General features: G+C 44.6%; 1 protein-coding gene across 1 annotated transcript in view; it reads left to right on the top strand.

Annotated features, from left to right (window-relative positions):
- The window catches only part of LOC115471884 (vitellogenin-A2-like), a 98,110-nt gene that overhangs the window by 54,448 nt on the left and 28,867 nt on the right, over positions 1 to 14,795 (top strand). Inside the window, 7 exon segments of the mRNA XM_030205790.1 lie at positions 2,055 to 2,240; positions 3,369 to 3,510; positions 6,300 to 6,528; positions 7,450 to 7,622; positions 7,837 to 8,337; positions 10,259 to 10,309; positions 12,236 to 12,364. Of these exon segments, the coding sequence (XP_030061650.1) occupies positions 2,055 to 2,240; positions 3,369 to 3,510; positions 6,300 to 6,528; positions 7,450 to 7,622; positions 7,837 to 8,337; positions 10,259 to 10,309; positions 12,236 to 12,364 (1,411 nt within the window).

The following is a 14,795-nucleotide window of genomic DNA, read 5'->3' as shown; positions in this document are numbered from 1 at the left end:
CTTATCATCCTGTTGGCTTTTTTGGCCACCGTCGCACACTGGGCAGAAGATTTCAGCCTAGTGCCTACAATGACACCTAGATCTTTTTCTTGAGTGCTGACTCCTAAGGTGGAATGGGTAGACATGAATTGCTTGTTTACTCTTTCCAAAAATACTAGGACTAGGGGGCACACAATGAAGCTACAAAGTAGTAAAGTTAAAACAAATCAGAGAAAATATTTCTTCACTCAATGTATAATTAAACTCTGGAATTTGTTGCCAGAGAATGTAGTAAAGGTTTGGATGGCTTCCTAAAGGAAAAGTCCATAGACCATTATTAAAATGGGAAAAATCCACTGCTTATTTCTAGAATAAGCATCATAAAATGTATAGCACTGTTTTGGGATCATACCAGGTACTTGTGACCTGGATCGACCACTGTTGGAAACAGGATGCTGGGCTTGATGGACCTTCAGTCTGTCCCAGTATGGCAATACTTATGTACTTATGACCCTAGCATCAGGTAACTATGATTCAGATAATTCTTCCCAATGCGCATCACTTTGCATTTGTCCACATTGAATTTCATCTGCCATTTGGATGCCCAGTCTTCCTGCAATTTTTCACAATCCACAAGTGTTTTTACAACTTTGAATAGTTTTGTGTCATCTGCGAATTTAATCACCTCACTCATGGTTCCGTTTTCCAGATCATTTTAAATATATTAAATAGCACCAGTCCCAGTACAGATCCCTGTGGCACTCCACTATTCACCCTTCTCCATTGAGAAAAATGGTCATTTAACCCTACCCTTTTTTCTGTCCAACAACCAATTCCTAAGCTATACTAATAAAGCCAGAAGTGAAAATACCGGTATATTTTAGCCACAGCTTTTGTGGTAAAATCTTTAATTATACCCATATCCCAAGGTGTAGTTAAATTTATTGTAATAACGTATCTGTGTGTGTAGTTTAACATTGCATTTTAATTTATTCACATTTGCTTACCAGCCTAGCATTTCCATTCTTAGCTAATGATGTGCTGTGCATAACTTTGGTTCAATGTCACTCTTTAGCATTAGTTTTCATGATTAAGGGTTTCTTTTACCTAGGCACACTAACAGTTTTAGGGGCCCTTTTACTAAGCAGCGGTGGGGCTAACATGCGGGTAGCATGCACCAAATTGGGGTAGCGCAGGTGCCCTGCGGTAGTTTTGAAGTTGGAGTGCGCTGCTTCCTGTGGTAGAAAATAATTTTCTACCAGGGGTGGCGTTCCCGGCGATAATCGGCAGCATGGCACATTATCACGTGCTGCCTAATTACCGCATGAGTAGCGCGTGAGCCCTTACCGCTAGATCAATGGGTGGTGGTAAAGGCTCAGGCAGTAAATAGTCACATACTAGTTTTAATTTTAGCACACACCCATTTCCCGGCCCATTAAAAAAATGTCCTTTTTCCCAGACGCAGTAAAAGATGACCCAGCGAGTGCCAAAAACACGCACCCACTCTACCGCAAGACACTTTTTACTGTGGCTTACTAAAAAGACCCCGTAGTGTGCATTAACAATTAGTGTGCGCTAAATGATAAGACGTCCATTATATTGCTATGGGTGCCTTATCATTTAGCGCACTTTAATCGTTAGCATGCGCTAAGGGGGTCTTTTACTAAGGCATGCTCACGTTTTTAGCACATGCTAAAAATAGGCGTGCACTAAACGTTAGCGATGCCAATGCATTCCTACTACTACTACTAACTAGCATTTCTAAAGCGCTACTATGGGCGCCCAAAATAGCGGGCACCCAATTTCAGCATGCGCTATAAACGTGAGTGCGCCTTAGTAAAAGACCCCCTAAATCTGTTAGCACACCTTAGTAAAAGGACCACTAAACTTGCAAAAAAATAAAAAAACGTGCATAATAAAAGCACAGTCTGCACCAGAAAGAAAAAACACACGTTACAAGCAAAAAGAGCAGGTGTTTTTTTTTTTTAAACATCGGTTTCATTTCTGCTCCTGTGCAAAAGCTGAAATAATTCCTTCTGGGCTCTTCACATTCTGTTGTCTTATTTCCATTGTAGCACATCCACATACACAGAGGCAGCGATGGGGATCAATAATCGTTTCGTTCAGCATAGACTTGAAATGCAAGTGAAGACACAAACCAACGCTCCAGCAACATTTGAAGCTAAGATGGACCTGAAAGAGAAATATTTTCAAGTTACAACTCCAACACCACAGGAAGAAACCGTGCTTCTGGACTTTAAGTACTAGACTTTGTTCTATTTCATATATTTCTTCAGTTGTATAAATCCTATCTGGTATTGGTGTCTTCTAAAGTTTGTTCTTCTGCAAAAATCACATTTTTATCCTGTAGCCTTCCACAGAACAATTAACAATACCAGACACTTTCTAATAAGATATTTCCTGTAAACTCTTACATCAGATCATTTTTCCTTTTATCAGTTCATTTTCATGGACAATCCTATAGAGGTTATGAGGGGGTCATTCAGAGGCATAACAAAATGACCTTGCTGTACTGAAGGAACATGATTTCTGCTACAGTCTACCTCACCGTCTATGGGGTTAGGGATAAACTATGATGAAAAGGGCGGCATTGGGCACAGCACAGTGTTGTGTTCAATCTACATTTTGTACTAAGCAGCCTTACAATGGAACTCTATCCCTTAGAAATGGATTATATGAGGTTCTGGGGTAAACTGAAAACTTATCTTTTCTGAAAATATTTTGTTGATTTTTAATATGTTGAAAGCTCTTATCTTATGTAATTCCTAGTGTTGCACTCACTTACCTTGAAAACTGCGTTGAACCAGAGGTGTAGCCAGACACACAATTTGGGTGGGCACAAGAACCCTGCCCCCCACCCAGCATCTCTCCCTTTCCTCTTCCCCAGGTGATTGGAAGTCTCTTAACTCCACTCCCCAAACCCTATTGTACCTTTTAAGTCCTTTAGTTCACTGGCCGTGAGCAGCGACTCATACCTGCTGCTTGCGCCAGTCCCGCAAACAGGAAGTTACATCAGAGGGAAGGCTCAAGACCTGCTTGAGCAGCAGCTATGAGTCCCTGCTTGCTGCCGGCGAAGATCTGAAGGATTTAAACGGTACTAGGGATTAGAGGAGTGGAATTAAGAGACCCTTGATTACCTGAGGAAGGAAGGAAAGGGAGAGATGCTGGGAAGGTTCAGATGGTTTGAGGATCCCGCCAGCCACATCACAGCTGTGCCTGATTTCATAGTGGATGGACCTGTGCCCATCAAAGCGCACCCATGGCTACACCACTGCGTTGAACTAATGTATTGGCTAACGGCAGTATATAAGAATTTGTATGTTGTGCTATGTTATGTTACATTTCATTCATATTTTCACCCCTTGCAGAGCTCAGGCATATGCAGTGTCAAGGAGTGTGGAAAACCCAAGAGAGCCTAAGAAGACTCCACTTGTGCCCCAAGCTGCTGGGCCAAGTAGTTCGAAGAAACATTTTGAGGGAAGAGGATCAGCACCAGCTGCCGGCATCACAGTAATTGGGATAAATTTCTGTAGCCCATAGTCATAGTAAAGGCAGGATTAATCATTCTGCAGGCTCTAGGCATATAAACACTAATTGTGTCCCCATTGTCATATCAAAATATTTTAGGATTTCCACAAACAGAGCCCCATGTGGTTCTGACTGCAGAGGAGGAAGCAGCAATTATGATACATTGCTCACTGACTCCTCCTGCCAAGTAAAGGATGATGCATGCTAGTGGGGGGGGGGGGGGGGGGGGGGAGGAGGCAGACAGTCAGACACATCTCTGCAAGCTGCAAGGGCTCTGGCCCACCTCCTCTCTTCTTTCTGCCAGCAACTGATTAGCTATCAAATTAGCACATCTCAGAGGGCTCCTTCTGAATGGTTGGGCTTCTTGGACATATACAGTTTGCCTATGCCTTAGCTGCATACCATTGGAGGTGGTGTTGGACTATTGTTCTCCCCTTCCTGTGACATTTAACACTTCCTCCTCCTCAGTGCCACTCCTTTCAACTGTTCAATTCACTTTCTCTCCAGTAAGCTGTTATCAGTAGACCCGCAGATAAGCCTCCTTCCTTCATCTCCTTGCTTTTCTTCATCCTTGAACCCCTTTCCCGTTTCTTATTGTTTTTAGGCCAATATTTTATTCAATTTCAAAATATTAACAATAAGGCATTCATTTGTTACTTGACAAAGGGGCCTTATGCAGGCTTAAGAATAGTAAGCATTAACATAGGTCCAGAGGGCGGCTACCAAATTGGTAAGTGGGCTTGGACATAAAACATATATGAACATATATGGCTTATGAACCTCAACATGTACACGCTGGAAGAGAGGAGGGAGAGAGGAGATATGATAGAAATGTTTAACTATCTCAGGGGCATTAATTAACAGGAGGCAAGCCTTTTTCAAATGAAGGAAAACTCAGGAATGAGGGGGCAAACGATGAAGTTAACAGGAAACAGGCTTAGGAGGAATCTAAGAAAGTATTCATTCACAGAAAGAGTGGTGGAAGCATGGAGTGGCCTCCTGGTAGAGGTCGTGGAGACAAGGACTGTGTCAGAACTTAAGAAAGCGTGGGACAAGCACTTGGGTCCCTTAGGAAAAGGAAGAGTTATGGGTAGACTGGATAGGACATTTGGCCTTTATCTGCCATCAAGTTTCTGTGTTTCTATCATAACAAAAACAATAACAACAAATAGATGCCCCTCCTTACCTCTCTACCCTCATCTCCCCTTACATTCCTACCCGTAACCTCCGCTCTCAAGACAAACCCCTCCTCTCAGTACCCTTCTCCACCACCGCCAACTCCAGGCTCCGCCCTTTCTGCCTCGCCTCACCCCATGCTTGGAATAAACTTCCTGAGCCCATACGCCAGGCCCCCTCCCTGCCCATCTTCAAATCATTGCTCAAAGCCCACCTCTTCAGTGTCGCCTTTGGCACCTAACCACTACACCTCTATTCAGGAAATCTTGACTGCCCCAACTTGACATTTCGTCCTTTAGATTGTAAGCTCCTTCGAGCAGGGACTGTCCTTCTTTGTTAAACTGTACAGCACTGCGTAACCCTAGTAGCGCTCTAGAAATGTTAAGTAGTAGTAGTAGTAGTACTGTGCCATTCTTAAATATAATACTGGAAGCAATGATGGTAAATAATCAAACAGTACATAAATGAAGAAGCATAGAGATGGAGTGTGGCTATTATGGAAGCTGAATATATTCATGTGATGGGGCCCAAACATTTTGAAAGACCTTAATGATCTATTCCTTTCTGCTGCCACATGTTCACACCTGGCATTTAAACATAAGGAGTTCCACCACATGATATATTCAAGCATCAAATATCTGGGCATCAAGCTGTTGGCAGACAAAAATTGCTGACTGCCACCAGTTGAATGTCGACTCCTCTCACTCTGTGGGAGATGCACATCTCAAGAACATTCATTCATTCTTTCAGGGGTTGCAGAAACCCAGAACTACCGCCAGCCCAACGCAACCACCGCCAGTAGTTCTGCCTCCAGCGTGCGCCATTTCCAGCGCTGCTGGATTTTAAAAAATATATACATGTATACCACAGGGGATTACCCGGCAGTAATCGGGCAGTGCCACATGCTGCCCGGTTAGATAGCATGGGAGCCCTTACCGCCACCACAATGGGTGGCAGTAAGTGCAAGCTTACCGCATGGCCATGTGTTTTTTGGGGGCTTTTTACCCGCTGCGGTAAAAAGGGCCCTGGCATGCAGCAAAAATGGCTGCTGCTGCTGCTGCTACCGCAGGGCCCTTTTTGCCACAGCTTGGCAAAAGGACCCCTTAATAATTTATAATCAGCCTATCCAAATATTCCTAGGCGGCTCACAGTAAGATATCTCATTGTGGACCCATCATTTTCTTCACATCAACTTCCTAACAATTACTAAGGGGTGGAGGTGGGGGGGGGGGGGGGTTAAAGAAATTCTTGTTGGCTTAAATGAAAACCCTTGCAACATCACATCCTTTCAATAAGAATGATATCTCTTTTTGCAAAAAATTAAAAAGCCATAGATATACATGGAAACGAACACAATGACTTTTCCGGAAAGTAGTTTAATCCCTGAAAATTGGGGCATATGATCCCTTTGTTTTATCCCACTTATTCATCAAGCAGTAGCATTTTAGGACAGCTGCAATGTTCAAAGAACTGATTCAAATTTAGGTACTGTGAATGTTTACCAAGCTGCATGGGGCAGCCTGTAAAGTGATAGTGCTGGATCATGTATAAAACAAGAAAGATCCAACACCTTTTGGTTTGTTTCGTTAATACAGGATGGTGTATCAGCTGAAATAATATCTAAGAAATATTCATATTCTGCGGATGCAGCAGATTACTACGATGGTGCAATGAGACCCACTCAGGCCTGCGTCTGTGCCAACTCGACCACGTTTGGTCTCAAGACGTGTTTCTGTGCTAAATCACAGAGCGCTGAGGGTTGTGAAAGCAAACTTCTTCACACCCTGACAGCAGGCCACGAAATCAGGGCAACTGTGGAACCAGGTACTGTTTTAGTCAGAAAGATTTGTGCCTGTTGAATCAAGTATTTGCGCCCTAGAGGGAATTATCTCTAAAGCTTCTGTTCTTAGGTGTTTATAAAATGTAAAAATAGATGCTTATTTTCCAGCTAATTAGGGTACAAAAAAATCAGTGTTTCTTAGTGTTTTTCTGGCATAGGAACCACTGCTGAGTTGGAAAGTCATCAGCTTAGAAATGGCTGATAAACACCCATAAACAGGGTGCAGGATCCAAAGTAAAGAAGGGGGAGCGAACATTAGGGAAGTGGTGTTTTTCCTATAAACATATTATTTTTACTTTTTTTTGCATCAGAGATGTTTTATTGGTAAAACTTAAACCAGAAGCCCTAGCACTTTGGAATACCCTTCTGCTATATCTTAGATTATAAACCTCTTACCCTTTCTTTAGGTCAGCACTGAAAACCTATTTATTTCAACAAGTTTTTAATAACATAGTAACATAGTAGATGACGGCAGAAAAAGACCTGCACGGTCCATCCAGTCTGCCCAACAAGATAACTCATATGTGCTACTTTTCGTATATACCCTACTTTGATTTGTACCTGTGCTCTTTAGGGCACAGACCGTATAAGTCTGCCCAGCACTATCCCCGCCTCCCAACCACCAGTCCCGTCTTTAATAATTGCTGACCGTGCGTGTAGTTGCCTCAAATTTGGGGTTGATGGGCGACAGCTCCAGAAGATTGGATTGTTAATGTTTCTGTATGGCTGAACTACTTCTTATGATCATGAATGTGTATTTCTTTCCTTTTAATTGATGGTGTTCCTTTTCTGAATTTTTTTAATAATGATTTTACAATGTATGTAAACCGCCTAGACCCGGGCACGAAAGAGGCGGTATAGCAAGTGAATGAACAATAAATGATATATACATATGCTATCCACAGCCCAGTCAGCAGCAGCCATCTCAAGTTTGCAACTGGAAATCCAGGCGGGAGAAAAAGCAGCCACCAAGGTTATCAGCTTGGTCACCTTAGAGGAGCATGAGGGAGAGGAACTGGAAGAGTCTGCCATTCAAACAAAGCTGAAGAAGATCTTGGGAATAGAAGAGGAACTTATGGTAATTTTTTTAAAGTACAAACAATTGGGAAAGGCATGTAGAGCATTAATATATTATGCCACTGTCATGCAAAATTACACATATTTTCTTGAAGCTAAACAATAGATCAATGTGGTTATAAATAAGAGAGTATTTAGTTGTAAGAACTGATGCTGAATGATATATCCAGTGGATGATGACAAGACATCACATTGCATTTGTATGGGAACTGCAGGTCAAAAATAGAAGCTCGCGTCAAAAAAGCAAGAAGGATCAGCGTAAGAAAAATATGGAAATTACAGAAATTGTAAACACAGGCAAACGCCAGCCTTCATCCAGCTCATCATCTTCCTCCTCGTCCTCTTCCTCTTCTGAGGCACAACGGGCAACCCGTGAGAACTCCAGAAGACATTCTAGCAGCAGCGAGGAGAGCAGAAAACACCAACATCCCAGTGAGGCCCGGAAAGGCAAAAGCAGAAGTAGCAGTAGCAGGAGCAGCAGCAGCAGTAGCAGCAGCCGTAGTAGCAGGAGCAGTAAGAGGAGGAGGAGCAGCAGCAGCAGCAATAGCAGCAGCAGCAGCAGCAGCAGCAGTAGTAGCAGCAGCAGCAGTAGCAGTGGTGGCAGCTCCCGCCGCCGGCATCGCGCAAGTGTTCCTTATAGAAGGAAATCTCAGTATGAACAGACAGCTCAAGATATCTGGAGCAAAGGTGGCAGCAGACAGTTTTCGGAAGAGCAGGTACAGTTCATCTGCAACTAATGTTCATACTGTGTGAAGGGTCCCTATCCTGCTTATTTTTGAATGAGAAGGGCGGCCATCTTCCGACACAAATCGGGAGATGGCCGGCCTTCTCCTAAAGCCGGCCAAATCGGTATAATTGAAAGCCGATTTTGGCCAGCTTCAACTGCTTTCTGTTACAGGGCCGGCCAAAGTTCAAGGGGGCGTGTTGGCAGTGTACCGAAGGCGGGACAGGGCGTGGTTAAGAGATGGCCGACCTCGACCGATAATGGAAAAAAGAAGGCCGGCCCTGACAAGCATTTGACTGACTTTACTTGGTCCCTTTTTGTTCACGACCAAGCCTCGAAAAGGTGCCCGAACTGACCAGATGACCACCAGAGGGAATCAGGGATCACCTCCCCTTACTCCCCAAGTGGTCACCAACCCCCTCCCACCCAAAAAAAAAAAATTTTTTTAACATTTTTTGCCAGCCTCAAATGTCATACCCAGCTCCATCACAGCAGTATGCAGGTCCCTGGAGCAGTTTTTAGTGGGCACTGTAGTGCACTTCAGGCAGGCGGACCCAGGCCCATCCCCCCCTACCTGTTACACTTGTGGTGGTAAATGGGAGCCCTCCAAAACCCACCCGAAACCCACTATACCCACATCTAGGTGCCCCCCTTTACCCTTTAAGGGCTATGGTAGTGTTGCACAGTTGTGGGTAGTGGGTTTGGGGGGGGGGGTTGAGGCTATACACCATGGGAGCAATTTATGAAGTCCACTGCAGTTCCCCCTAGGGGGACCAGTGCACTGGTCCTGGCATGTGAGGGGGACCAGTGCACTACAAATGCTGGCTCCTCCCATGACCAAAGGGCTTGGATTTGGTTGTTTTTGAGATGGGCGTCCTCGGTTTCCATTATGGCCGAAAACCGGGGACAACCATCTCTAAGGTCGACCATCTCAACATTTAGGTCGACCATCTCTTAGGTCGACCTAAATGTTGAGATTTGGGCGTCCCTGACCGTATTAACGAAACGAAAGATGGATGCTCATCTTGTTTTGATAATACGGGATGCCCCACCCCTTTGTGGGGACATCCTCAGAGATGGACACACTTAGAGATGGGCGTCCCCGTTCAAAAATGCCCCTCTATGGCTCATTAAGAGCATATAGTTTTGGTAACTTTTGCCCATATCCACTGATGATCCTTTCTGGTTTTCTTTTACTCCTTACTGATCAGGGTGATAAGAAAAAGGATCACACATATAACCCAGAGGTTAATGCTTCACAGTGCTCAATAAGATACTGCAGCAAGAGGAGGATTCTAAGAGGAAAGCAAGTGAACACTTTTTAAAACTGGGCAAGAGTGCACTCTTTCAGTGGCGTTCCTAGGGTGGCTGACACCCGGGGCGGGTCGCCGATGTGCCCCCCCCCGGGTGCAGCGACCCCCCCCCCCCTGGCGAAAGGACACCCCCCCCTGGGTGCAGCGCGATCCCCCCCCCCCCCCCGGTGAAGGACACCCCCCCCTGGGTGCAGCGTGATCCCCCCTGGCGAAAGGACACCCCCCAGGAGCGTTTTTACCTGCTGGGGGGGGGTGCCACGCGCCTGTTCGCTTCGTTCGTTCCATGCTCCCTCTGCCCCGGAACAGGAAGTAACCTCTCCTACAAATGTATAAAATGGTGTGGAAATCAGTGGGAGAAAGAAGGAGTCTAGATATAAATTTAATATATATCTCAAGTTTCTCGATCTATGTTGTGTAAATTCTTGAATAGCTTTCTGCATTAGGTTGCAGTCTGTTTTATAAGAATTTGGAAAAGGGAGGTTTTGTTTTTTTGTTGTTGTTGTTTTGGTTTGGGGTTTTTTTTTTCAAATAAAGAAACCTTCAAAGCTTCAATTGTTTACAGCATTTTTTTTAATTAAAAAAAATTTTTTTTGCACACAGGCCAGACCAGAGATCTATGAATATCGTTTCAAGCCAGTACACAAATCCAAAGTAAGTTGCAAAAAACCACAGACAGGCGGTATATCAAGTCCCATTTCCTTTCCCCTTTACTAAGCAGTGGTAAAAAGGGGCCTGCGTCAGCGTGTGTTTTTGATGAACTCTGAGGCCCCCCTTTTATCACAGTGGGTAAAAGGCTGCCCATTTTTGGGATAGAGAAATGGCCATATGGTAAGTGAACCACTTATCATATGGCCATTGAGATGGCGGTAAGGGCTCCCTCACTAACTCGGCGGTAACCGAGCAGTGCGCGGCGCTGCCTGATTACCGCTGGTTAAGTTCCAGTGATACAAAAATAGGCCATATTTTTGTAGCACCAGAAATAGTATGCACTAGGGGTGGGAACTACTGCCAGGCTCCTACGGTAGCCCGGCAGTAGCTCCAGACTGGCGTGTGGTAAACCCATAGTGGTCTTGCCACTGCTTAGTAAAAGAGCCCCTAAATACCTTTTGTTAACAAATATACTGTAGCTAGCCTTAAAAACTCCATCAGGATACAAAATCCTAAAAAGTGCTACTGTGCTGAGAAATGTTGACTGCACAAGCACAAGGGGCTTCCATTTCTCCCCTCAGAATTCAAGTGTCTCCCTCTACTGGCTGTAAGTTCTCTAGACCCTTAGCTCACAACTTAGGTCAATTTACAAATGCTCACTGCAATTTTGTGTGCAAAACACTTTTAAGGCACCCTGATGAATGTACAGTCCCTACAATGGATAAATGTTGAAACAAAAATCAACACCCAGTTATAGGCAGTGGTGTAGGAAGGGGGGGGGGTGGGGCGGTCCGCCCCGGGTGCACGCCGCTGGGGGGGTGTCGTCTCCGTTGGTTCCTTGCTCCCTCTGCCCCGGAGCAGGTTACTTCCAGTTCCGGGGCAGAGAGAGCAAGGAACCAATGGAGCCGACGCAGCTCCCGGCGACGTGGACTGGGGGCGGATCGGCCCTCCCACCCGCCCCTCGCTTCTAAACTAAGTAAGAATGCGCTCCGGGGAGGGTGCGCGCCGGAGGGGTGCGCCGTGCTGCACCCGGGGGGGGGGGTGCACAGCGGCGACCCACCCCGGGTGTCAACCGCCCTCGCTACGGCTCTGGTTGTAGGGGAGACCTCAATACATCGGTTTTGGGAGCTAGGCAGAGAAGTCACAGCCCTGTTATACTGGGTTTAAAGAAAACTATTTCAGGGGTCCTTTTACAAAGCAGCGGTAAAAAGTGGCCGGCGATAATGTGGGCATGTCTTTTAGGCGTGGCGCTGGGCCATTTTTTACCTAGGCTGGGAAAAAGGCTATTTTTTAATAGGCCGGGAAATGGGTGTGCGCTCATATTAAAACTAGCATGTGCCTATTTACAGCCTGAGCCCTTATCCATGCCCATTGGCCTAGCAGTAAGGGCTCACACGCTACCCATGTGGTAATCATGCAGCACGCGCCAACATGGACATTATGCCGGTTACCACCAGGAACGCCTCCCGCGGTAGAAAATAGAACATTTTTTTTCTACCACGGGATTTGGCGTGTGCCAAAGTCAAAATTACCACTGGGCACATGTGCTACCCATGCATTAGCCCTCCCGCACCTTTTAAAAAGGCCCCTCAGTGCAGAATAACTGCAAGGTTTCTTCCATGACCCGATGAAGGGAGCATAGCTAATCACAAATGTATTGAGTTAACCAAATAAAAAGGGCTCATTTATTCACCCTTATATACACATACTGTAATATAATAACAAGGCAGGTACAATTCTTCTTGTAGACACTGAAAGGGAGAAAAAACTTTAGAGAAGTAGGACCATAGATAGCTAGATAAAGAAATATTTAGATAGTGATAAAAAGTTTTAGAAATTGTTTCAATATCTAACATAATAAAGCATTAATAGCCTATTAAGCATATTTTCATAGCTCTTTTTAAAATAATTTTACTCCACAAAATCAAGAAAGGCCCAGGTGTCCGAAGCAGCTCTTCCAGCTCCAGCTCCTCAAGCTCCAGCTCCAGCTCCTCAAAGTCCAGTTCTAGCTCCTCAAGCTCCAGCAAATCTTCTGATACCGCTAAGTCATCTCATGAGGTAAGTTAAGCATTCAGCCCAAGGCTAGAGAATCCGAGCAGCCCATATTAGCAAAATAGATAACAGAGGCATTTCTCTAGCACTTACCATACTCTTTCTAAGATCAGCACCAGCTCTTCATGCATGCAGCATCCATGCATCCATGACAAGAGGCACCATTTATTAATCACTTAGAACATATAAGGACATATAGCAGTGGAGGAGTAGCCTAATGGTTAGTGCAGTGGGCTTTGATCCTGCTGACCAGGGGTCAATTCCCACGGCAGCTTCTTGATATATTGGACATATCACTTAACCTTCCATTGCCCCAGGTACAAAATCTTGGATTGTGAGCCCTCTAGGTATAGAGAAAGTACCTGCATATAATTTGTACAGCACTGTGTACATCTAGTAGCACTATATAAATGATCAGCTGCTCATCTTCAAAAGAGAAAAATGGCATAAAGTGCCATTTTGACTGGGGTGGGATTTGAACGTTCCCAAAACTTGGACATTTTTCTGCCATAATGGAACAAAGAAAAAAAAAAAGTTGGACATTTTCATCTAGACCTGCTTCAATCATGCCTAAGTCACACAAATGTGCCCTAAATGGCCAAATGAACACTAGAGGGATGAAGGCATGAGCCCCCCCCCCCCTTACTCCCCCAGTGGTCACTGACCTCATCCAGCCCTCGAAAGATATAAAAGAAACAGCACATACCACCCTCTATGACAACTTCAGATGTTATGGCCAGTCTTATTAGAGTAGCAAACAGGTCCCTGGAGTAGCCTAGTGGTCAGTGCAGTGGACTGTAGAGAAGGGAATCGATTTTAATTGTTCCGCTTGTGGTGGAAAGTGTGAGCCCTCCAAAATCCACCAAAAACCTACTGCACCTATATATAGGTGACATCTGCAGGCATAAGGGCTGTTGTAGTGGTGTACAGTTGGGTACGGTAAGATTTTGGTAGGTTTTGAAAGGCTCCCCATAAAATATAAGGTGCTAATGGTGAGATGTGTATAAGGATATAACAAAAGAGAGGGAACGAAGTACAAACTAAAGTCCAAACAAAAAAAACAGCACCACGGGCCTTTAAAAATGGAACTCAGTTCTTTAATGAATGAGCCTTGACAAAAAGACCTGACACGGGCCGTGTTTCGGTGACTAGCACCTGCGTCAGGGGTCACAGTGATGACGTGGAAAACTTGGGGAATAACTCGAATATATTCCTCTACAATATATTATTCCTTACCCCACGTCTCATATAGTAAAAGCTACAAAGCACCAAGGCACTTTCACTTTCTGTATCCAAACGGATATCCAAACGGATACAGAAAGTGAAAGTGCCTTGGTGCTTTGTAGCTTTTACTATATGAGACGTGGGGTAAGGAATAATATATTGTAGAGGAATATATTCGCGTTATTTCCCAAGTTTTCCACGTCATCACTGTGACCCCTGACGCAGGTGCTAGTCACCGAAACACGGCCCGTGTCTGGTCTTTTTGTCAAGGCTCATTCATTAAAGAACTGTGTTCCATTTTTAAAGGCCCGTAATGGTGAGATGTGTACCAGGGACCTTTTCTATGACGTCTACTACAGTGCCCTCTAGGGTGCCCCACTGCTCTGTTGGGATAGACACACTGAGCCCAAAAATATTTAGCAAACGGCCATTTTCAAAACAAAAAGTTGGACGTTTTTCTTGATTTTTTTGATATTTTTTCCCAAAACATCCAAAATCGGATTTAGACATCATATCAGTAATAAATAGAAATAAAACAAAACATAGAAAAGAAAATAAGATGATACCTTTTTTAATGGACTAAATACATTTTTTGATTAGCTTTCAAAGGTTCTTCAGGAACATATTGTAAATATTGCTGCTTCAAGGTACAAACGTTGTCACAAATATGATGGAAGGCCATCAAAGAAGGTTGACAAATTTAGCTGCCAGTGTAAGGAAGCTTGTCCCTAATCCAGTAGTTCCCAAACCTGGTCCTGGAGGCACCCCAGTCAGTCAGGATTTCAGGATATCCACAAATGAATATTTATGAGAGAGATTTGCACACAGTGGAGGCAGCGCATGCAAATCTCTTTCATGAATATTCAGTGCAGATATCCTGAAAACCTGACTGAATGGGGTGCCTCCAGGACCAGATTTGGGAACCACTGCCACAACCATTACCTCTACTACAAGAGATAATAATAAACAGGCATAGTTTGGGGTGAGCACAGAGAGGACAGTGCTCCCCTAGATGTTGTAGGTGCCAATACTGATTTGGTCATCTTCTCCCCACAGCCAATATGGCTTCCTTACCTTCTGCCCCTTCCACCTCCCTCCCCCCTCCCCCACCAAAGTGGAAACGAGTTTGATACTATCAAATATGGGAGAAAACACCCCAGTGATCGGATTCGTCTTCCCACTGCAGCACCTACAGTATCACTAAGCCAGGAAG

This window comes from Microcaecilia unicolor, chromosome 6 (assembly GCF_901765095.1).
Source record: "Microcaecilia unicolor chromosome 6, aMicUni1.1, whole genome shotgun sequence".
In the NCBI taxonomy this organism is placed as follows: Eukaryota; Metazoa; Chordata; class Amphibia; order Gymnophiona; family Siphonopidae; genus Microcaecilia; species Microcaecilia unicolor.
This window is presented reverse-complemented; position numbering and strand designations above follow the sequence as displayed.